Source organism: Cantharellus anzutake, assembly GCF_015039405.1.
Source record: "Cantharellus anzutake strain C23 chromosome Unknown EI90scaffold_7, whole genome shotgun sequence".
NCBI lineage: Eukaryota > Fungi > Basidiomycota > Agaricomycetes > Cantharellales > Hydnaceae > Cantharellus > Cantharellus anzutake.
This window is the reverse complement of record NW_024066957.1, coordinates 508,909-532,916: the sequence shown is the minus strand read 5'-3', so window position 1 is coordinate 532,916 and position 24,008 is coordinate 508,909. Positions and strand designations below refer to the sequence as shown.

The following is a 24,008-nucleotide window of genomic DNA, read 5'->3' as shown; positions in this document are numbered from 1 at the left end:
GGCCGTTACAGTCCCCTTGTTGCAGCATGTTCGATATGAAAGTACCGTACGGGGTACTCATCCCCGTGTATTGTACGCAGTCCAGTTCGATACGAATCTGTTCGTACGCGTCTGTCATATCGATCTTTGATCGATAAGTTACCCGAGCCATACTATCCATGATGAAACGCATGTCAGGCATGGGCGTGACGTCGAGAATGGAGTTCGCGTTGCGATTTCTCGCATCGATTACAGTCCGTAAAGAACTGTCCTTCTTTGCAAGACAAAGAAGTGGAGCCGCCGTTGCGTTCCCACCATTGGGCTCGCTCATAACGAGCGATCTTTTCTCGAAGCTGCAGTTCGAGAGCTTGAGGGCACGTAGCCCTTCTTTCTATATATTTTTTATTCGGATCAATCAAGTTGATCCGGTGGTTAACCTCCCTGAACGGAGGTAGTACTTCAGGGGCTGGCGCCATGACGTCTTTGAAACGTTCACGCCACCAATTCCTGAGTGGCACGAATTCAGGGTCTGTCATTGGCAGACCTTCCAAATGGGAACAGTCGGGAAGCCTGAGATCTTTCGACCTCGGGCTTGGCCAGTGATTGGGCCACTGGGAGGTATCTGCGTCTTTTTGAGCGGAGATGGCAAGGATGCGTGGCGAAGGGTTTCCAGCCTTCGCCGTACTGCGTCATGCCGTCTGTTTAGATGACAGTTCGGATCTCGGTGCACGGGGAAGTTTGGGGCGACCGCGTGCAGCAGCCCCCACTGAGGTTTTACCCCGTTCCGTCAGGACATCAAACGTTTTGATGTCGCCCGTCTTTATGTGGACGGTGTGAGTTTCGAAATTGAGGCACGCTCCGTTGGCATTCAGCCACGGAGCTCCGAGAATGGCGTCGTAGCGGTCAATGTTGACGACGTCAAAATAGTGAGTAGACGTAACCCCGTGAATGGTTACGGGAGTATTCGTGCTGTACATTATGCACGAACGACTGTTTTTGGTCCCCATCTGGAGAACCAAGGGGTTTGGCAACTCGAGCAGTGGAATGTGAACTGCTCGGACAAAATCTGGAGATAGGGCGTCTGTTTCAGCGCCACTATCAAATAGGACAAAGGCATTTACCCCGGCGATGTTAACCTCGCCGGTGAGCGTCCGCCTTAAGTCGGCGCTGCGGTTTTCAGGGTATTTACCCGCCTCTCGTGAGATTCTAAACTTCGCGTCGAATATTGGCGGGATTTTCTTCAGAAGCTTGTTAGGCACTGAAGAACTCGTCACACTTTGCGTTGACGGTTTCCCCGATGAAGATTTTGGGACCGGTATAACACCGTCCCTTTTGTAGGTCTTTACCGCGTCGTCGACAAGCTCAGCTACTATCTGCTCATCAGATGGCAGTTTGTCTGCTTGCCGAGCAGACGCTAATTTAATGGAGAAGTTTTCGTCCGTGGGATCCACGAACGTCATAGCACCGACGAACATGTCGGCGTCCACTTCTACGTACTCCTCCTCCGCCTCAGCGAGGAGGTTGGGATCGTATGGGTCGTCCACGAGTTTATCGTCGAACGCCTCATCGTCGGCCATATAGTCCTGCACCTCTGCAGGATCTTCAACACCTTCCGGTTCTTCTACAGGCTCCGAGTCCTGTAGGTCTCGTTCGTCAGACTCGACCGCTATGTTGTACATGCGCGGTTTGGGCTTGTCGTGATTTGGGCAATCACGTTGATAGCCTATTTTCCCGCATTTAAAACAACGCGGTTTCCCATCCTTATCCAAGGATGGCGTCGATTTCGTCGCTGTAGACGACGTCGATTTCTCTGTTTTTGGAGCCGGCGAATAGCTCGCACGGAAGGTTGGGCGTTGTCCGCTCTTCAGAGCTGACGTGTTTCCCCCGAATGTGTTTTTGTACACTTTCTTGGCGGACGAAGAATCAGCAGCTTTTTTGGGTGCTGCTGCGGCGTTGGCTTGTTTTTGCGTCGTTTTTGACGCGGCTGGCGCTTGCAAGTCGTTACGATACGCAGAGATCGCCTTAATTGAATCGTACGCGTGGTCCAAGCGGAGCACGGCGGTCCACAACTCGTCTTTCGTTGTGTAGTCCACGGAAATGTCGTGGCGCATAACCATCTCCCGACGCATTTCGCCAGGGATGGCGTTCAGGAAACGTTCATTGAACGTTGCCTGGTCAGGAGGCGTGATCATCTCCCCAGCTGCACGATACAGCTGGTTATAGAAGTGTTTGATTCCCTTCGCGGAATCGTATGAAAGCGTTTTGAACGCTTTCGTGGATGCTACTGCTGCAGACTTCTTGATGAAGGTGCAGATAAGGATCTCTAGTAGATCCCAGAATGGGGGGGTTACCCTGTTCTGCACTCCAATGCGTATATAGTGCATCAGGAGGTCTTGTGCCTCGCCTTCAACGGCGGTTGTCAAAGTGTGGACGTGAAACTCGTTGTAAGCTTCACCCTTCCACCCACACGACGACATATAGGCTAGCCAGGAGTGCAGCCAGTTGTGGAATATCTTCGAGTTATTCTCTCCAGACCATTTGATGGTCGGAGTCAGTCCCTGCATCTTCTTGAGCAGTTCTGGGCGTACATCTGCAGGCAGTGGCTGCAGGATTCGGACCTCCACACTTCGGCGTGCAGATTCAAGAAGCTGAGTCATGAACTCAGATGGATCAGGCACTACTCGTGCTGCCGGTGCTGCGTATGAACGCATGGTTGAGTCAAACAAACCGGGTCGTACAGACGAGCGGTTTGGAAAGTTGGATGAAGGCTCCCGTTTTGCTTCGGTGCCAAATAGGTCAGGAAATGGTGGGTTGGGCCAGGACGAGCCACCCTCGCCACCATCCTCGTCATCACCATCGCCACTCGGACGGCGGGGCCTTCTCCCCGAGTTAGACCTAACTTGGTCTACACGCCTCTTGCCCCCTTCTGGAGCCGCAGGCGGTTGTGAGAATCGGTGGTAGTTATCCAGCACTCGTCTGAGTGCTGTGCCGTGGGACAGTCTTTCGGGGTCTTCACCGTTTGCCCCACGACCCACGTTGTATACGAATGCTGCGTCTGCATCCAGACGGGCGTTAAAGTCAAAAGTAGATTCGCTGAGACTACGCTTAGCGAAGATAGGTCTGACCTTGGCGGGCTGTCCGCCAATGTCATCTACACGATCCTGGACGTAGATCGGGCGTTTTTTTCGTGCGTAGTAATCGTACGGAACACTGGTGGCTTCCGCGTCACCGTCTTCCTCTTGTATCGTCTCCACAGTGGCCTTCATCGGCACTGCTTTCTTTCTCCCGTGGTCGGGAGGGAAATTACGCGTTTGAGTAGCGTCAACGCTTGGTATCTTCACCCCACTGTTCGTGGGTTGGGACGACAGAATGAACGGCGCGGGCACAAAGCCTGGCCTGAAATGGAATGGAGAAGTTCCACTCTCCCCTGTAATCGATGATCCAGCCAGTTGTCCTGGGTCGATCTCCCTACCCTTTCCTTTGGCGTCAGTGGTTACTGGCGCCATCGACGGGGTAGGTGGCTTAGTTCCACTAAAGATAGGAACAAAACGTCCGTCAGATTCCTGTACCTCGACAGACGCGCGTGAACTTGTCGCCTCTGTGACGACGGCAGAGACAGTGGGGATCCCTCCAGGTATGGGGACCCCACTGATTGGTTGACCCGTTGGATTAACGGGAACTACAGGGACCTCCTGGGGCGCTTGCGCCTCCACAGCGGGTTTAGTGATTTGTTGACCCGTTTGATTAACGGGGACTACAGGGACCTCTTGGGGCGCTTGCGCCTCAACAGCGGTTTTTTTCGTCTGGTCAGAGACGACGATGGGGTTTCCACCCGTTGTTGGGTTCACTGGAGGGTTTGCAGATGGGTTATCCACCGTTGCTGCGGGTGGCTTTGGCTCGTCGCGTCGAGAGAGCGCGAGGAGAATTTCGTTAAGTTTCTCATTAAGTCTTTCCTCCACCTTAATGATGTTACGATCTAGACGAGCGATGTTGTCGCTATTCCCAGAGATCTGGGTATTCATGTTACGGACATCGCCTCTCAAGTCGGCGATGTTGTCGTCGACTTGGTCGACGCGATTTCTTAGTACTCGCGCCGTTTCAGACGTGAGGGAGTGGGTTGGGGATGGAGGACGCGACGCGTGCATTGGGACGAATGCCGCGAGAGTCTCCGCTGCGAGGGCTTCAGACGTTGTGACTTCGTCAACGTCTCTCATATAGGTGGGACGCGTCTGAGACGCGTCCCTGGGCCCTTGCAGGCCCAGATCGCCACCATCACTTGAGGTGGTGTCGTCTTCCGCCCTACGGCTAGTGGAGGGGCCGGCCGTGTTGGCGGGAGCGTTGGACGTGCTCCTGGTGTTGTATCTCCACGACATCCAGAAGAGGTGTCGAGTTGTTCAACAAGTTCGCGTGAGAACTTGATCGAAGTCGCGCGTTGTCAGGGGCCGACGACGCGCGCGTTGCCAAATGGGGTTTCGGCGCCGGTAACGCGGTGCCGAGAATGGAAAGAGAATAATAGCGTAAAAAAGTGAAAGGTTGTCTTACTAGTTTGGGGACGGTAATGTTCCGTTCCCCCGTTCGCCTCAGGCCTCAGTAATCCGTCTAAGTATACGCTTGATTTGGCTGTATATTGACGGGGTAGAAGTAAAGGCTAATCTGCCTTTTACAGCTACCCCGAGGGTTTATATACAATCTTATACATTCTCGGCACAAATAAATAGAGAAGCTTCTGCGACGCTAAATTAGCGTCGCGACATAATTATTACACAACACAACATCAACTGATGTTGTGGGCGGAATATAGACATGGGCCGGGGCCTCACATTGTGCCGCAGGTGCTGCGTATGAACGCATGGTTGAGTCAAACAAACCGGGTCGTACAGACGAGCGGTTTGGAAAATTGGATGAAGGCTCCCATTTTGCTTCGGTGCCAAATGGGTCAAGAAATGGTGGGTTGGGCCAGGACGAGCCACCCTCGCCACCATCCTCGTCATCACCATCGCCACTCGGACGGTGGGGCCTTCTTCCCGAGTTAGACCTAACTTGGTCTACACGCCTCTTGCCCCCTTCTGGAGCCGCAGGCGGTTGTGAGAATCGGTGGTAGTTATCCAGCACTCGTCTGAGTGCTGTGCCGTGGGACAGTCTTTCAGGGTCTTCACCGTTTGCCCCACGACTGTCAGGGCACACCCGCCTGACCCGGCTCCACCTGGCCCAACCTGACCCGGTACCCCACCGGTCCACCCTTCCTTACCTCCTCCCCCTTTCCCTTCTTCCCCCTCATCCTCCCCTCCTCAGTTTCTCCTTATCTTACTTCTCCTTTATTCTCTCTTTATTCTGCATGGACGACTTTCTCTGTATCAATGTACAACTGACCCATCTGCAGCGCGCCCACCATGTACCCGGCCCGGGCACCTCGGGCGACTTCCCGCTGTGCCCAGCACGCGCGCCTGCACCGGATACCCTCGGGATCTCCCACGGAGACACCCAGGTGGTTACGGCTGTGTGCGAGGGTGACGTGGCATCCGTCATGTGATCCAAGCCGCATGTATATAAACGAACCTGAAGTGGGAACCGAAGAAGTAGCCTTCTTCTCAACTTTCCACTTCAGGTAAGTAGTACAATATTTCTCCTTTAATAATAATAACAACTTTCCACTTCAGTCTAAGTGGCCAGGGACCACTGTCCCACATCGGGCCTGTCAGTACGCACGCCCGATCTGCCCCCCGCCAGGCTCTCGGTCCCGGACGCTATACCCGGACCCCCTCGACCCCGGACGAGTCCCTGACAACGACCCACATTGTATACGAATGCTGCGTCTGCATCCAGACGGGCGTTAAAGTCAAAAGTAGATTCGCTGAGACTACGCTTAGCGAAGATAGGTCTGACCTTGGCAGGCTGTCTGCCAATGTCATCTACACGATCCTGGATGTAGATCGGGTGTTTTTTCCGTGCGTAATAATCGTACGGAACACTGGTGGCTTCCACGTCACCGTCTTCCTCTTGTATCGTCTCCACAGTGGCCTTCATCGGCACTGCTTTCTTTCTCCCGTGGTCGGGAGGGAAATTACGCGTTTGAGTAGCGTCAATGCGTGGTATTTTCACCCCACCGTTCGTGGGTTGGGACGACAGAATGAACGGCGTGGGCACGAAGCCTGGTCTGAGATGGAATGGAGAAGTTCCACTCTCCCCTGTAGTCGATGATCCAGCCAGTTGTCCTGGGTCGATCTCCCTACCCTTTCCCTTGGCGTCAGTGGTTACTGGCGCCATCGACGGGGTAGGTGGCTTAGTTCCACTAAAGATGGGAACAAAACGTCCGTCAGATTCTTGTACCTCGACGGACGTGCGTGAACTTGTCGCCTCTGTGACGACGGCAGAGACAGTGGGGATCCCTCCAGGTATGGGGACCCCACTGATTGGTTGACCCATTGGATTAACGGGGACTACAGGGACCTCCTGGGGCGCTTGCGCCTCCACAGCGGGTTTAGTGATTGGTTGACCCGTTTGGTTAACGGGGACTACAGGGACCTCTTGGGGCGCTTGCGCCTCAACAGCGGTTTTTTTCGTCTGGTCAGAGACGACGATGGGGTCTCCACCCATTGTTGGGTTCACTGGAGGGTTTGCAGATGGGTTATCCACCGTTGCTGCGGGTGGCTTTGGCTCGTCGCGTTGAGAGAGCACAAGGAGAATTTCGTTTAGTTTCTCATTAAGTCTTTCCTCCACCTTAATGATGTTACGATCTAGACGAGCGATGTTATCGCTATTCCCAGAGATTTGGGTATTCATGTTACGGACATCGCCTCTCAAGTCGGCAATGTCGTCGTCGACTTGGTCGACGCGATTTCTTAGTACTCGTGCCGTTTCAGACGTGAGGGAGTGGGTTGGGGATGGAGGACGCGACGCGTGCATTGGGACGAATGCCGCGAGAGTCTCCACTGCAAGGGCTTCAGACGTTGTGACTTCGTCAACGTCTCTCATATAGGTGGGACGTGTCTGAGACGCATCCCTGGGCCCTTGCAGGCCCAGATTGCCACCATCACTTGAGGTGGTGTCATCTTCCGCCCTACAGCTAGTGGAGGGGCCGGCCGTGTTGGCGGGAGCGTTGGATGTGCTCCTGGTGTTGTATCTCCACGACATCCAGAAGAGGTGTCGAGTCGTTCAACAAGTTCGCGTGAGAACTTGATCGAAGTCGCACGTTGTCAGGGGCCGATGACGCGCGTGTTGCCAAATGGGGTTTCGGCACCGGTAATGCGGTGCCGAGAATGGAAAGAGAATAAGAGCGTAAAAAAGTGAAAGGTTATCTTACTAGTTTGGGGACAGTAACGTTCTGTTCCCCCGTTCGCCTCAGGCCTCAGTAGTCCGTCTAAGTATACGCTTGATTTGGCTGTATATTGATGGGGTAGAAGTAAAGGCTAATCCGCCTTTTACAGCTACCCCGAGGGTTTATATACAATCTTATACATTCTCGGCACAAATAAATAGAGAAGCTTCTGCGACGCTAAATTAGCGTCGCGACATAATTATTACACAACACAACATCAACTGATGTTGTGGGCGGAATATAGACATGGGCCGGGGCCTCACACATGTCATCTACATGCACAGCCATATCTGCCTGGGTATCTCCATAAGAGATCCCAGGAGCATCTGGTGTGTAGGGCATTGCCCAGTGTGTCCAGGTGTCAGGGCCCGGCCTCGGACTCGGAGGCTCCCTGACCTCAGCCCCCATCTAACCTGTCCTCACACTATGCAGGGCATGAGATGTATAGTAAAAGGAAAGATAATATATACACTTGCCTATGCAGGGCATGAGATGAGAAGAAGGGTAAAGGTCTCATCTCCCCGCATGGTTGCTATATAAAGGAATGGGTCACATGCCCACAACTATACAGCTCCTAGAGTTGTGTAGTGTGACCCGGAGGGAACATCCAGGTGGCAGTGCCCAGTAAGCGTGGGAACGTTCTGGCGAGTTGCTCGCCCAGAACTGTGGCTGTGACCCATGGGAACATTCTGGGCAAGCTGCTCGCTCAGAAAGTTCCCACGCTATCCCGTGCGCTGTAGGAGAAATAATATTCAAAGAATAAAACAATGATCTATCAGAATAGTCAACGAACAGGTGACAAGTTCAGACGTTTAACAGATCTCATGATCTTTATGAGACTGGACAGACATTAGAAGATCATTATAAAATATCTACACCCATGTAGTATGAGATTTAATCTACTACAATCATGCCTAGAACTTGACATAGGTGTAATATTCAAAGAATATATCCCTACAACAAGAAAATAGCACATAGACGGCAGAATAAGAAGGAACATTGGGAAAGAAATGTAAATATCTCGGGAACCAGTAAACTTTTGACTGTAATCTTTTTACCATCTGGAAGGACTGTTTCTTAACTTTATCCACGGTTTTGTTTCATTCTAAAAGCTTCAAAACTGACGGAGATATCGCTCAAACGGTGAAACACCTTATAATTCATATATATTTATTTGCTAATTCTTACAAAAGGTAATGTGACTCAAGGGAAATATATTGGCGCCCGGAAGTCTGGCGGACCGAATACCATATGATAGAGTATTCCCCGGCGCGGGCGGACAGTTTTTGATCGCATCAGAAGAGGAGAAAATGCTAAAAAAACGGATCTTGTATATTTTCCCATGATTCATCAAAACTTTTTGATTTTAAGCCCAAATAAATCGGAACAAAGGAATGATTGATGATCTGGATCTCGGATCATAAGCATGAAGTGATTCAGAAGTCCGCGGATCAGTTAATTAATTGGGAAGGCTCTAGAACATTAGTAATGATGTGGCTTCACAAAAAGGGGTCAATTAGAGAACAGTCTAGAAAGTTCCTTTATAGCCGAGTCATTTCTAAAGATAACCGTTCGTAATTAAGGCGGTGTAGAGCATAGCTTCAGCGCTACAAGATCCCGCTGAGATCGGCCCAAAAGACAAAGAAATGAATTACTTATTGCTGAGTCATGTCCTAAGTCCATTATTAAGCTTACACAGCCCAACCCCCTATATCATTCTAGAACTATCTATAATACAAATGTAGCACATGTAACTAGTGCGAGGCGTGGGAGTAGAGAGGCCTCTGAAAAGCATAAAAGGCCACCGCTTCTGCCCCCTCTCAAACCTCAGGTAGAAATAAAAGTTTAATTCTCCTCACCAGTGGTTGGTTCGTTTGCTCCAAAAGATAAAAGCAAATATTAGTTGTTAGCTAATATAAAACTAACACGTCACTCTAAGCGTGAGTTAGGGTCAGTTAGACACAGCTGAACAAAAGTGTCATAGTGAGAATTAGTGAGAATTTGGTGGAGGGACTTCTTAATTGAATAATCTCTCAGCAATACTTGGTTATCACACCACAGGAGAAAAGTGAGCGATCCTGAACCTGCTAGATAACTAGCACGCACTCTAAGCGATAGAAAGAGCAGTTTGGTCACTCCTGTATTGAGTAACATTTATTGCGGAATTATTTTATTAGCAGTTTTCCTTCAGTAAATTATCAGGAAAATCACATCCTACTGAAAAGTGGTAAATATAGGTGTAATATTGACTAGAAATCATAGTAAAGTCAATATAGAATTTTATCCGTAGACGATCTATACATCAGGTGAGATCGTTGGGGGGTGTTTATTGTTGTTTAGACAGTGAACAATCATATATTTGGCAACCAAAACACGGTCAGTACGCAAATCAGCACAAACTCTAATATCGTTATTGGACGTAGGAAACTGGTTACATAAGGTGATCCAGCTCCGCTCCTTCAGCGCACGCGTGTACACAACACACAAAGGCAACAACAAGGCAACAGTCAAAGAATAAAAGGGGGTAAAGTAGGTGGGGAGTCCGGGGCACCCTAAGGCAGGGTGCTGAACCCTGACACCGGGTCCAGGTGTGTTGCGCAGCTGGGCTAATGGTACATCAATGCAAGGAAAGTCATCTGTGTAGTAGAAGAAGGAAGAAAGGAAAGAAGAAAGAAGAAGGGAAAGAAAGAAGGAGAGAGGAGGGAGGAAGGAAGGGAGGAAGGAGGGTGGGGGCACCAGGTGAGGGTAGTGGCCATCAGCAAAAAATTGTTATGCTCCTGAGTGCTCCGGAGTATCGAGAGCACTGGGAGAATCAGGAGGAGATTGGCCAGTCCAGGAACAGCCCATTTCCTCTGGAGTTGGCTAGGTACTCCAGGGCACTCCCAGGAGGGCCTGGAGCATTGCTTTGTGCACAAACATATCCAGTAAATACAATTTAAATGCTTCAAAGTATATAGGGGTGAGAAGCTTCTGGGAGCTCCTGGAGCATTTGAAAATGAAAAGGAAAAAAAGAGGGAAGATCCCCCATGAATACCTCCTACCACAAGACTAACACAACAAGACACTGCTTAACATTTAGATCAAACACTATACTATATATCAAGGACACTGAGACTCACCAATACACAATCAAAATTTATGGCCTGATATATGATTAATCTGGCAACTTAATCACTTTCGGGCTGGCAGAATATGGGGGAGGGGGAAATGAGGGAGAATGAGGGGGGGAAATGAGGGGGAAATGAGGGGGAAATGAGGGGGAAATGAGGGGGAAATGAGGGGGAAATGAGGGGGAGAATGAGGGGAGAATGAGGGGGAGAATGAGGGGGGGATATAGAGGGAAATGAGGAAAATTTGAAAAATAGGGACTTCTAAAAAGTTGAAAAAAATAATTAGGGAAAAAATCAAAAAAATTCAGGAACTGTAGTGCCTTTGAAGTGCTTTCAGGATATATAATTATTTGCAAAATCGAGGAAGAAATGATGGAGAAAAATGGAAAATACTTTCGGAGACCCGAGAAATAATGAGAACTGAATTGATGGGAAAGTCTGAAAATTGAATAGGAAAGTGAGGGGAAGCCTTGTAGCATTGTTATTTTCTGCTGTTCTGATTTTTCCCAATTCTTCTTGGTCTCATTCCCAGCTGCTCCTCAATACTCCTGGAAGCTCCTGGGAGGGTCTAGGAGCAGCTGGGAGTGAGACCAAGAACAATCAGGAAAAATCAGAACAGCAGAAAATAACAATGCTTACAAGGCTTCCCCTCACTTTCCTATTCAATTTTCAGACTTTCCCATCAATTCAGTTCTCATTATTTCTCAGGTCTCTGAAAGTATTTTCCATTTTTCTCCATCATTTCTTCCTCAATTTTGCAAATAATTATATGTCCTGAAAGCACTTTAAAGGCACTATAGTTCCTGAATTTTTTTTTGATTTTTCCCTAAATTTTTTTTTCAACTTTTTAGAGACCAAAATTTTCCTCCCACTGTTCCTGGCACATTACATACTCCTCACCACTCCCAGCTGCTCCTGAACCCCCTCCCAGGAGAACACTATTGGCTCCAGGAGTGCCCAATCTGCTGTTTTGTCTCCCACATGCTCCAGCCACTCTTGATGCTCCAGAGCATAATGGACTTTTGCTGATGGGAAGAGGGAGGATGGAGGATGGAGGGAGGATGGGTAGCGGGGAGTGGGTGAGGTGGGCCCAGGTGGGCCCGGGTGGAACCAGGTCAGGCAGGTGTGCCCTGACAGGCGTGACAGGAGTCACAGGACAATATGAACTATGTGGATGCTCACGTGCGAGCTAGTCTCAGTGAAATTCCAGGAGAATATGGGCTAGTTAAATGATACAAATGCTAAAGAGGACATTGGAGGAGTCTTGGAATTATTTGGCCCAAGTTTCCCTGTGCACAGATAATCAAGATATATATTCCGTTTCTGAGAATTCCTGTTCTCAGTCAAATCTCCACCAGATTTCACAAAATCGGTATCGATAGAAAGCTATGGATGAGGAGAGTCGAGTGGGATAAAGGGATGGAGGTTTGACGCAGTGTTTGGAGTGGTATGAGGAAGTTTGTGTTTTTCTTTTCAATTTCCTTTGTTGTTTGGAATTTTATTCTAAGCCAATGGCAGCCAAACCCATATATTTCGGACTCTTTTCACAGATTGTATGTTTGCTGTATGGGTATATGTACATAGCAATTGAAACAGACCAGAGATTTTCCCCCCTCCCACTACTTTTGAAGTCCGTGTACTTGGGTGCTGTGAGTGGCCACACAATTGGTAAAGGGCTATCGTGACCTTTAGGAAAATCCACCACAGAAAGAAGATAAGCAAGAGTTTCCAGAGCTATATATTTCCCCGAAATCCCTCCCCTCCCATTGATTATATGGACCTGTTCTTACCGCAATACCCCTTTCAGCCCCCTTTCTCTTTCTTCCCTAGCTTTTGGGGAGTGAGTTGGAGTGCTACCTTCCATTTCCTGGAGACCATAGCAGATTCCTGCTTGCAATGCCTGATTATTTGAGGGTGAAGCCTTCTTAACTAGGCTTGAATTGTGTCGGCAGGCCTGGTGCCCAGTCAAGATAAAGGAACATTCTGTTGGAACATCAAATGAAGGGAGTTGGCCTCCGTGGACGTGGATGACATGCTTGCCAAAGTCAAGCATCACCTTATTCGTGTTCAACCACAGAGTGCCTAATATAGCGTCGTACCTTTTGATGTTTACAACATCGAAATAGTGCTTCTTATTCTGACCTAATATCTTCAGGTCAACATTCGTTCCGTAGTAAATGCAGGAACAACTCCCTTTGGTACCCATTTGAAGTACCAAAGGGTTTGGTAGCTCCAGCAGAGGGATGTGGCACGCCCTGACAAAGTCAGGGGACAGTGCATCCATCTCTGCTCCACTCTCAAACAGGGTGAATGCTCTGGTCCCGTTGATTTCAACGAGACCAGTCAGAGTGCAGTGCAAGTCTGCACTCCGATCCATAGGGTATTTACCCGCCTCTCACGATAGTCTAAACTTCGCATCAAACATGGGCAGGTTTTTCTTTGAAATTTTAGCAGGAACCATTTCGGTTTCCTGCTTGCAAGGGGGTAACTGGCCCTCAGTCTTGAATCGACGAACGGGTTTGTCGACCAGTTCAGCATAGATTTCTTCTTCGCTCAGGAGTTTCTCCACTCTCTGAGCCGAAGCGAGTTTTAGGGCGTAATTGTCCTTGGATGGGTCCACGAATGTCATCCCTCATAGACCCACATGCCCAAAGGCAACCTCACCTTCAGGCTCACTTTCTAACTCATCCTGAGGATCAGGGTGTTCATGTGGATCATTGACAAGGCAGTCATCCCCTTTGTCAATAGCAGCTGCTGGGTCATCTGGGGACTCCCCAGATGGCTCTTCTTCTTCCACCCCAGCTTCTGTTGCTGCAGTGTTGTTGTCCGCACCTTCATCAATCCCCAGAGCGAAAAGTTTGGCTCTAGGTGGGTGATTTGGGCATTGGAATGAATAACCGACTTTGCCACATTTGTAGCAAAGTGGGTTACCCTTTGCATCCGTCGAGGGACAACATTGATAACTGGAAGATCCGGTATTCAAAGCATACCGGTTATTATTTGGAGGTGCCTGGGTAGGCACCTCAGTCTGGGTTCTTGACAACAAAGCCACTGAAGGTTTTGTTGCCACTTGTGCTTTCTTAGTGCTGCCAATCTCTTCACATATGTTAACATCAGCTTGTTTAACAGCTGAATGAAGGTAGGGGTCAACCCCTCCTCAAAACCTTGCTTCATATCATGAAGCACGATTTGTTTGGGGTCACCATCTAAGGCATGAGCTAGAGCGTCTATATGAAGCTCGTTATAGCTTGTGCCTTTCCACCCATTTCCTGATATCCAGGAAGTAAGCTCCACCAACCAGTTCTCAAATTTTTCGAGATTGTTTTCCCCAGACCACAAAGTGGTGGGGAATGGCACAGAGTTCTTCTTCAGTAACTCTGGTTTTATGTCAGCTGGGAGAGGTGTTAGGATATGAGCCTTTACAAGGTTCGATACCCTTCTTACAAGATCACCCATGAAACCCTCTGGATCTCCAGGGGTCATACTGTTAGGGTCCCTAGAATAGGACCTAAGAGTAGTTTCGATGAACCCATCATTTGGGTTGGCAGCACTCGCCATCCTCAGAACAATTGAGCTTGTCGCCTGAAGAGGGTTCAGATTGTTGCTGAACTCTCTTTTCACGGGAGAAATTAGGTTTATTGGGGCCTCAACCTGAGGACCTGGCATACGACAAATGGTAGGCTGGGGAGTCAAGACTTCTCGTCTCAGCTCCTGCTCTCATTCGTGTTGTTTACTAGGCTGATTGAGGCCAAAGAAGGTGGCCGCATCGCTGTCGCCACCACCAGGAGGCACTTGCGCCCTGAACCGCCTGTGGGTCTTTAACCTACTCTGCAGTTCTCAAGCATGGCCTCCGGCATATAGACATATGCTGCATCATCATCCACTTGCATCCTATATTCCTTGGATGCTTCACTCAGTGCAGGAGTAGCAAAGAGGTGTCTTTGCTTCCTCTTGATTTCACCTTGCCGGTTGACCACAATGGCCGAACTGGTTCCATGACAAGATATACAAGGCAATCCTGCCTCAACATCTGCATTTTCAGAATCTGATGAACTAACAAAAACCACAGGTGGTTCTTGAGAGTTTAATCAAGACATGTTCAGTTGTTCCACAACTGTCATGACCACCTGCCCCAACATTTCAGTGATGGTCTTCTGTAGACCCTCACTCCTGTTGGCCTCATCATCAGGAGGTTGATTCCGTGGCTTGAGAAAGTGATCAGGTTCGTTACAATCCTTGTTCACCCATTTCTCTTTCAAATGGGAAGGTATCCATGCCGGTGACGAGGCAGATTCCTCACTTTCTGGGTGGGGTATATAGTGGCCATCCATATTCCAGGATCCCCTGAACCTGGGACATGGACAAACTCGGGTAGGCCGTTGTCGTCATGCAGATTCCAAGTCATCGTAACCATGGGCAAAGTCCCTTGGTCACGCAGCGTCTGTTTAGACGCCCTAGTTGGATCTAGGGTTCGTCTGGGCACAGTTGATGCAGGCTCCGGAGGTCCTTCAGGAACCTTCGGAGTCTCTTCCAATTCATCAGGTTTGATGGGTCAGGGGGCTTCTTCAGGGTGAAGCTCCTGACATCCCTCGAGCATGTCTAACCTTTCCAGAATGGTGTTGAATCAACTGTCGAGCCCTTTTTCGAAACTCACAAACGTCTGGATGAATTCCCTCCATGACACATCTTCTCGTGGTGCAACAACAGAGAGTGGTAGGTCTCCCTTCATTGTTGCTTTGTCAACAGGGGGATTATTAGTCCCTGTCGGCTCACCACTCATGGTTGGAAGTAGGGGCACAGGTGCTGAAGAGCCTGTGCCTCTCACTGCTGACTGAGTCTCTGTGTCAATCGGCACAGGGTCCAAATTGGCAGCGATCACGGTTGGGGCTTCTGTATCAGCCACCACTCCCGACGAGTCTAGCTCATCTGGAGGCGCGTTAGGGCTCCTGATCGGATCAGGGTCAATTGGTGTGGCATCGGCCTCACCAACGTCTACAACGGGATCAAGTTCTCGCACAGATTTCTGCACAGTCTTTGTCTTCTTTCAATAAGAAGATGATCCAACTGCCCCTCGAGAACTCATCAGGGAAGAGGGTCTGGGTGCAGATTAGATCAATGTGCTTTGCAACGTTGATTGAATTGGGAACAAGTGTAGGGTTAGCTGGATTAACTTACCAAGCGTAAAAAAGTGTAAGTGCGTGGTTATAAGCGCCTCACACTCCCAGTCCATCACACAAATATGCTTTAATGAGCTATATTGTTAATGGGGGAGTAAAGGCTGAGGAGCCTTTCCTCCTACCCATGCATCTTATATATGTGTATTTACATGATGTAATGTGGCTTAGTATTATACAAGTTGTTTATGTTACTGAAGTGCGACTGCAGTCGCACTTGATGTGAAGTATGGAAAGGACAGACAATGTGTGGGTACACATTGTAAGTCCTTACACTCAGATAGATCCGACATGTCTGAGATGCATCGCTGGGCCCTTGCAGGTCCAGATCACCACTATCACTTGAGGTGGTGTCATCTTCCACCCTACAGCCAGTGGAGGGACCGGCCATGTTGGCGGGAGCATTAGAAGTGCTCCTAGTGTGTTTTGACATCAGGAGGATGTGTCGTTCAACAAGTTTGCATGAGAACTTGATTGAAGTCATGCGTTGTCAGGGGCCAACAATGTGTGCATTGCCAAATGGAGTTTCGGTGCCAGTAACACGGTGCCAAGAATGGAAAGGAAATATAGTGTAAAAAAGCAAAGGGTGTCTTACTTGTTTGGGGACGGTATGTTCCGTTCCCCCATTCGCCTTAGGCCTCGCTGGTCTGTCTAGGTATATGCTTTTAGGTGCTGTATATTGACAGGGTAGAAGTAAAGGCTGGTCCACCTTTTACAGCTACCCCGAGGGTTTATATACATTTGAATACATTCTCTGTTGGAGGAACCGTGTGCTATGAGGGCACTCCAACAGAGCTAACCTGAACAGCCACATTCCTGCGTTAGTGTGGGAACATTCTGGGAGAGCCACTCACCCAGAATCCACCATGTGACTACTTAGTCACAAGACCTCTTTTATATTATTTCGGACTAATCCATGCCAGGCCATGGATATATTCGTTCATTTGAATTCATTTCCTTTTCCCTCAGTTCTTCACACATATTGGCTGAGACTGAGGTCAGTTACTACATTCCCTTATTGCTTTATCATTGTAACTCATATGTATATTACCTTTAGTCCTACTCATAGTCCAGCTCTGAGATCAAGTGTCGCTCATCAACATTCTCAACACAAATAAATAGAGAAGCTTCTGCGATGCTAAATTAGCATCACGACATAGTTATCAGACAACACAACATCAATTGATGTTGTGGGCAGAATATACACATGGGCTGGGGCCTCACAGCTCTCTTGCTGTCCAGTCTTCATCATCAGCATGGCTGGACCACATTTGATGGTTCTGGGTGTCATGTTTGTTGAGAGGCCCATCATAGAGCCATTAACTGATTTCCTGTGGCTTGGTGGAAGACATTCCGATGCCACTCAGGTGGGGCAAGTGGTGAAGATTTTCCATGTCTCGGAAGGATGCCTGGGCAAGCCCAAGAAATACTACAAGGGCCTTGAGTGGACATCCACTCGTCTTCTTACCACACAACTTTTCCCTGCCCCACTGAGTTTGGTTCAGTTGGCAAAACATTACAATATGACTACTCCCTGAGCAACAGATGTGCAATCTTCATAGCTACTTGCCAGCAAGACAACACACCGCTTTTGGTCAAGTCATTGATAGCTATTGTCAAGATGCCCACAAGTCTCTGGCAAAGATCAACTATGCACCCACCCTTCACCATTGTGGGCCAGTTGGTGCTGGCATCATCATGGTCATAATGGATCTTCTTGAGGGGCATAATGCACTTTCAATGTACACTGAGCGTCCACTTCCACCCCCCCCCCTCATCGAGGATGTGAGAAATGCTATCCAAGCATTGCATCAAAAGGACATTGTATTTGGTGACTCGAAGGGACCGAACATTATGATTTGTCAAGACAAAACAGACCAAGCCAAAGTTTGTGCAATGCTAGTGGACTTTGATTGGGCAGGCAAGCATGGTGAAGCTTGCTATCCCACTACTTTAAATGATTGTTGGGACATCGTGTGGGCCCCAGGCATAGTCCGTGGTGGGATTATGCGAATGGAGCATGATAACTTTATGTTGGAACAACTCAGCCTGTCGGTGTAAGGTCATTCATGGTGATATCTCACTTGGTCCGATATCTCTTGTAAGAAATAGGAGTAATTATAAACTACAAATCCCAGTCATCAAGAATAAACGCCAATTTTGCAAAGCTCTCCGCTTCTTCCAAATCACCGTTAGAGAGCTCCTCAACTCGCCTGGACAGATATCTGACCAGAACATCGATTTCCCTGTCCATCTTCGTCACGCGTTCCTCGAAATCTATGTTTCCCTCGGCAGGGCCGACGGAGACAGCCATGCTGGTCTGCAGCGTGATATCGTCCATAGTTCGAGAAGTCATTCCAACTGGTGCCTCCCCACCGCCGCCGCCGCCGCCGACATGATAGTCCTCATCCTCATCCTCATCCGCCGCAAAACCTTCCAGCTCGCGTAGTATCTCCGCTTCTTCGCGCTCCTCAGCTTCCGAGTCCTCCGAATCCGAAGTTAACGGAACTCCAGCATCATCTGCGAACGAAACGACATCCCGTCGAAGCTGCTTCTGTCGACGATTGAGGCGTCTCTTCTTCCGACTCGAGAAACGTATCGTGTGACGCGAAAGAGAAGATACAGAGCTGTGTTCACCGAGAAACGCTCTCTGAAGGTCGGTGAAATGAAGAGCGAGGTCCAGGATTGAAATGAGCCCTTTATGTACAGAAGAGGTCTTGTCGAATTCGAAAAACGGGATTGGGATTGGGATGAGTGAAACTAACCAAGACTGGAGAATGCAAGCCATTTGCTTTGCTTACCTCTGCAGTCAAGAAACTCGCACTTTGCAAGCGAGAAAGGCTGGAGGAACGAACTAATTTGAGAAGGCGAGCAAAAAAAAAAAAGAAAACACCCGAGCATATTTATTGGAGGAACGGAACTGACTGGTGACTGTGAATCTCGATTATCCGGTCAAACGACCTTGCCAACTTCATTTCCTTGTTGAACCGAAGCAGTTCAGAATGGATGACCTGCAACTAGCGTCAGTCCTCCCAATCGGGCGTAGTAATAAGCGCCCCACGAGAAATCGTACATTGGTGATAAAATGGGTCGTGATCGTGCTGTCTCCGAAAATATTGATTGAATACACTGTATGTATTATAGGGAAAGCGAGGACTTACGCTATGAGCCATACGAATCTAGCGCGAAGTGAATAAAATAGCTTCATTAGATTAGGATGGGATCGTGTCAAACCCATCTTATCCACTCCTTTGATATGTATCCTTTCGACAGCAGAGCGAGCAAACTTCAACTGCAGCAAGATGACGAGTATAGACGAGTAGATTTCATTTTCAGCAGGACCTAACATGTACGTTAGGGGGAAGGGCATCTTGGTGGTGGTGATGGTGGGGGATGGGGGGTGCGGACTAGTTGTTAGATTCCCATCAATGCTGTGGTCGGTAGTAAAAACGCACTTGATATTCTACCGAAAGCCCTTCAAGCTGACGAATCGACTCAAACTTTGCCTTGCGTTTGGCCCCCCGGTATGAAAATCGTATGGAGTCGGGATCGATCCATGTGTTAGGAGTAGAAAGGGCAACTTGACGGAAGGTAGAATTGAGGAAATGATAATCCGTCCACATGGCATCTTGACGGATCTAGTAAGAGTGTAAAAAAAAAAAAAAAGACGTTGTTTAACGATGCCGTCGTATAATAAGACAAACCATGATAAAAAAAAGTACTAGTCAGACAGACCTTCTCGGAGAGAACATCGCAAAAGAGAGTCATAGCGTCTCCCTTCTGACCGAGGAAGAGGTCACCGATGCTACGCATATGGGTCCATAGACCACATTGATCGATAATTTCTCGAGTGAATCTGGCCTGTGCCAACTGGCACCAAGGAAGCAAGCGTTCGTGAACGAGAGATGCCAAAGAGTCCACAGAAGCGAGTTGAGGATCGGCATCGTGAGGCGAATCGATCGACGTGGAAGACCGATCAACATCTCCTCCTCCTAAGAAGCCCTCCTCATTCGGGATCATGTCGGGGAGAGAAAAGGATGTAGAATTGCCCGGTATCGTTAATAATGGAGAAGAAACGTCGGATCGAATGATATCCTTCAAAGTAGGCCAGTTTCGAAGCCATTCATACCCTGTGTTCTCATCTGAAAAGAATTCGGAAACGTTCAGGGACCTCAAAAGACCTACGGATTTCCCGGCCGCTACGAGCTCCGAGGCAATGTTGGCGAGGAACAATGGCACTACTGTCTCGTCTTTGATGAACGAACCAGCAACTCCAACAGACGCGGAGCCGCACAGTGTATACCCTTCCGACCAGAAGGCGGCTGTTGCTATAGGCACGTCTTGTCGATGGATAGGGAAATCCTTACGGTTCGAAGCATCAATGTTCACATGGTCCGAAACAACAACAACATAATAATCCTTGATATCCGCACCCCTCTTAAGCCATACACCGACGCTTCTCCAAAGGGGTTCGGCGGTTCGAACGAATATCTCCATCAGTTGTGTTGAGCACTTTTCATCGCCGTCCGCCCATTTGCGACGGGATGCGAGGAGCAAAGAGTCCAGGATCAGCTTGGTGAGAAGGGTAGGGTGTATGGAAGAGAAGTCGAATGGGCTTGGGCTTGATGGAGTACTGGAAGACGATGGACGTTGAGCGTGGAGATCGTTGATGATCTTCGTTAGACAATCCACAGTGTCCCCCAATTGCAACCGGGTCTCTCGCTCAAGATTAAGGAGACTGGCAATCACAGGGACGACGGCGACAGCAATCCCGACCGCCGATTTGCAAATGGATTCTTCCTTGTTCGCACACCATCGGTCAAACTGCAGAACGTAATCTTCGACGGCTGCACTGAAGGCTTCCAGCGTGCGACTTGCTTGACGACTTGCAGGTTCGGAAGAGCGACTTGATGAATAGATTGCCCTGGAAAAGTTTCGCAAGAGGTGTAATGATTGGGATCGTGATTTGAAAACGTCTAGCATTGAGTGGAAAGCGGAGGGAGATATGTGCCTGAGGCCTGGTGTATAACGAGCAAGCTAAACAAGATTCGGGTTGAGTGAGAAATCGGAAAGAAAAAAAAAGGGGGGGAGACGTACTTGCATACGAGGGAACATTGACCCTTCGGAAGCTTCGACGTCGACGTCAAAGAAGATCGTCGCATTGCCTTGTAGCAAAAAAAGCATTTCTCGTACGGCTTGGACTTCGAGAATGTATTTTTGTGTGTGAAAGTTATGTTTATCGGCCATGCGATTGATGGCAGGACCTAGTGAAATTAATTAGGCATTAAAGAGTTACAGGGTGTGGGATCTGCGCTTACCCAGAGTTGATGGAATGCCAAGGTCAAAAGTCCTAGCCTCTGTTAGGTTTGCACCTTCCTTCCAATATTGCCTCCGAACCAGAGCTCCCACTTTCACTCTCGCATCCAGCATCGCCAATTGGTTTTCTTCCTCATCTTTCTGCTGGAAACCATCGTTGGCGGTCAAGGGGAGGAGGGCAGGCGGAGGCGTCAAGGATGAAGGCGAGTTAGACTTGTCACGCCGAAAGCGCCTCGCATCGATGTCCCAATCATCAAGAGAGGAATCGGATGGACTAGATGGCACCATTGTTTCATACCCTTCAACTGTCCACCCAATGGGTAAACCATATGCACCTTCCCAGTGCTGTCCCTCGAAGGGCTCTTCCATCATAATTTTTTCGTAAAGCCGTTGATCTGAGGTTGGAACGTCGGCATTCAGCCTTTCCATGTAATCCTCCGCGAAGTCTTCCGAGGATCCATCAACTGGGTCGGATAAAGCAAGCTATGGGCATCGATCGATTCAATCAGCACAACTATTAAGATGATTGGAAGAGGACTCACAAAGAACTGAAGCATTTCGGGTATATTACTTTCCTGACGGAAATACTGGACGTGAGGGGGGGACAGATCGGGGTCGTGTTCATTTTCCCGCTCACATTTACGACATCACTAGTACTGCTATCTTTGTTGGCCTTGAGATGAGTACACAAAGAATCATAACAGTGCTCCAGTGCATCAGCCCATGTATCTTTCAATTTAGTCCTAGCTTTCCGGGCCAAACTTTGCAAACACTGACAACTTTATTACGAATTCCGAGGAAATGATTGGTGAGATCGCAAAAAACCCACCCATGAATTCTTCGTTCTATTTCAGCACGATCTTGAGAGGGTCCATAGTTACGCGTGTTATCGAGCGCTTTGAGGGTTTCGTCGACTTTGACGTCGAATTGAGGGTTATTATTATTATTATTGGAGGAGCGAATTCCGATCACGACGGAGACGAGTTGTTGGGAGAAGTTTACGAGACGTGGTGCATGCTTTGCTTTTGCCAGGCGAACGGAAAGACTGGATGTGGGTCGTTGGGAAGAGCGAGAAGGGGGTCTTAGGGATAAGGAAGATGAGGGCCTTGGCGCGTTTGGGCGTGCTGGGGCGCTTGTTCGCATATTGGGCAGGAGCTGCTTACGTAATATTCCGCGCGCTGCCACAGTCTCTACCGCGCTCGTTTAAGATTTCTGTGTTAGGGCACTTCTACCTCTTTGTAGTTAATTTAGCTCTTAGCAAGGGGTGCGCGGCTTTGGGAGTAAGTGTAGGATATCACCCGACTTAGCCTGCGTCGTCATATTACCTTTCTTGGTAAACTTACTACCATGCTCGTGTGTTATTCAAAGCGCCTTGCTTATAAAATTCACTTTTATGTCTTTCCCCAGTTCACCTATTAACTACGGAACTGAAGTGAAGTAGTTTGTTAATTCCCTTGTCTTGTGTCCTGATACCTGACTCATGTATACTAGCGACATATCGCTTAGCATTATTCCAATATTAGTAAGTGCCACCAGGGAGAGAGGCCGCGTACTAGCTTTGCGGCCAACCCTACATTCATTCATTATTGTCGTATCGGGATTATATCGCGACGCCACATTTCATTTGTATATCCCAAGCCGCACTTTATCACATGTAGCTACATTACATACACAAGATGGAATAATAATCACTCCCCCGTCGATCGTACGTATTTCAGACCGACTGGGAGCGTGTATCGCGAGAATATAGCGACTTGAACCATATTATATCGCCTCACGTCTCTTTCCCATCTATGTCTTGTTTGTGTCCTTGTGGATGTCGGCAGTTGAATTATATGGAGGTTGAGGAGCGAATTCGTTCAATGGGGGTTGTAATCCGCAGGCGAGGACTTGCTTGGTGAGCCGCTCCGTGACGCACACATCGATCCCTTCGACGTGTTTTAGACCCGCAACCTAATGGCCAGATGGGATAGATGTGTTGTGGAAAACTTGAACAGAGTCCAAGGGGACTTGGGCCAAGAAAAAAAAAACAGATTGTCGAGCCGGTAAGGATCAACTCAAACCTTTTCTGGTGCCGAGGTCATTCTTCAGTGATCAGTGGCAGAGGCACCGGTAAAGGGCAGGTACTGGGGCTCCAAGCAAAGCTTATGCCAATGCATGCACTACAAGCAAGGGACAGAAATTGATTCGAGAGTAGAGCTAGTATGAATGCTACACTAGCTTGGAGTCTAGAAGGCACGGTACTGCGCATTCACATATATGATATAACCAGCTATCCAACATTGTCCTTGAAGATCCAAGTAGGACGTTCGTTTGACAAGAGAGTAGCTAGCTTTGAATAGCATCCATATACGAGTAAATCTGGCGCTTGGACAGTTGACATTGGTTTCAGAGCAGTGTCAGTGAATGGCCAATGGATTTGGTGCTTCCGTCAAATATCATGTAAGCGATAAGCTTACATAAGCGTAGAGAACCGTATATAAGCTAGAACCTTAGTAGATAGGAAAAGCAGAGATCTTGTACTTACACCCCTAGTGTAATATCGAGTTCGACTTTGGTTCAGCGACTTTCGATTACCCTAAGATTTCGTGAGTCCCTTAACCACCTGAACTCAATCGCCGGCCTCTGCCGACGTTAAGGTCCCTCACATTTTTTCGCTACCTACACACTCTCGATCTACACCGATCTAAACCGATCTAACCCTCACTTCCGAATCCCGAGCTTAAGGCCGGCCACCTTAAGCTTTACCCACCTCTCACGACTTTAGTTGCAACGCGATGATGAACCTGAGGAGTGGTCGAGGCTACGTCCCACTGGTGAGCCGACGTGGCCGATCAACCTCAGTAGACGCTTTGGCGCCAGAACCGGTTACTAACCAACCTATTGTGCACGATGGGAGCCTGTCGGTAGAGAATACCGAGCTGTCTCTCAAGATACCTAGTGAACAGGACGATCTAGTTACGACAAAAGGACTCGATCTAGACGTAGGACAAGCTAACAAGAACGAAGGATATGAGACATATCTGGTGAGTAGCTTTCCAACTTTGAAAAGCGCGGGGCTAGCAGCTCCGGGAATTAGTCCCGTGGAGAGCGCAGCACCAGCGGCTCCGGGGT

General features: G+C 48.7%; 3 protein-coding genes across 3 annotated transcripts; 1 reads left to right on the top strand and 2 right to left on the bottom strand.

The window, feature by feature from the left end:
• Positions 1-14,492: 14,492 nt before the first annotated feature.
• EI90DRAFT_3012998 (uncharacterized protein) lies at positions 14,493-15,634 on the bottom strand (the record flags this gene model as incomplete). Its single annotated transcript, XM_039056619.1, has 4 exons — positions 14,493-14,707; positions 14,755-14,920; positions 15,059-15,396; positions 15,580-15,634. The coding sequence occupies 4 exons, from the start codon at positions 15,632-15,634 to the stop codon at positions 14,493-14,495; spliced, it is 774 nt and encodes a 257-aa protein (XP_038920735.1).
• A 1,489-nt stretch (positions 15,635-17,123) lies between these two features.
• Positions 17,124-17,639, top strand: EI90DRAFT_2908235 (uncharacterized protein; the record flags this gene model as incomplete). The annotated part of the gene is made up of 1 exon (XM_039054318.1): positions 17,124-17,639. The coding sequence occupies one exon, from the start codon at positions 17,124-17,126 to the stop codon at positions 17,637-17,639; it is 516 nt and encodes a 171-aa protein (XP_038920734.1).
• A 3-nt stretch (positions 17,640-17,642) lies between these two features.
• EI90DRAFT_3151502 (Spc98 family-domain-containing protein) lies at positions 17,643-22,052 on the bottom strand. The gene is made up of 12 exons (XM_039065727.1): positions 21,724-22,052; positions 21,532-21,655; positions 21,437-21,469; positions 20,897-21,377; positions 20,676-20,842; positions 19,314-20,615; positions 19,034-19,216; positions 18,740-18,948; positions 18,652-18,679; positions 18,504-18,589; positions 18,380-18,419; positions 17,643-18,294 (listed from the first exon to the last, which is right to left on the bottom strand). The coding sequence occupies exons 1-12, from the start codon at positions 22,035-22,037 to the stop codon at positions 17,704-17,706; spliced, it is 3,558 nt and encodes a 1,185-aa protein (XP_038920733.1). The 5' UTR covers positions 22,038-22,052; the 3' UTR covers positions 17,643-17,703.
• Positions 22,053-24,008: the final 1,956 nt, after the last annotated feature.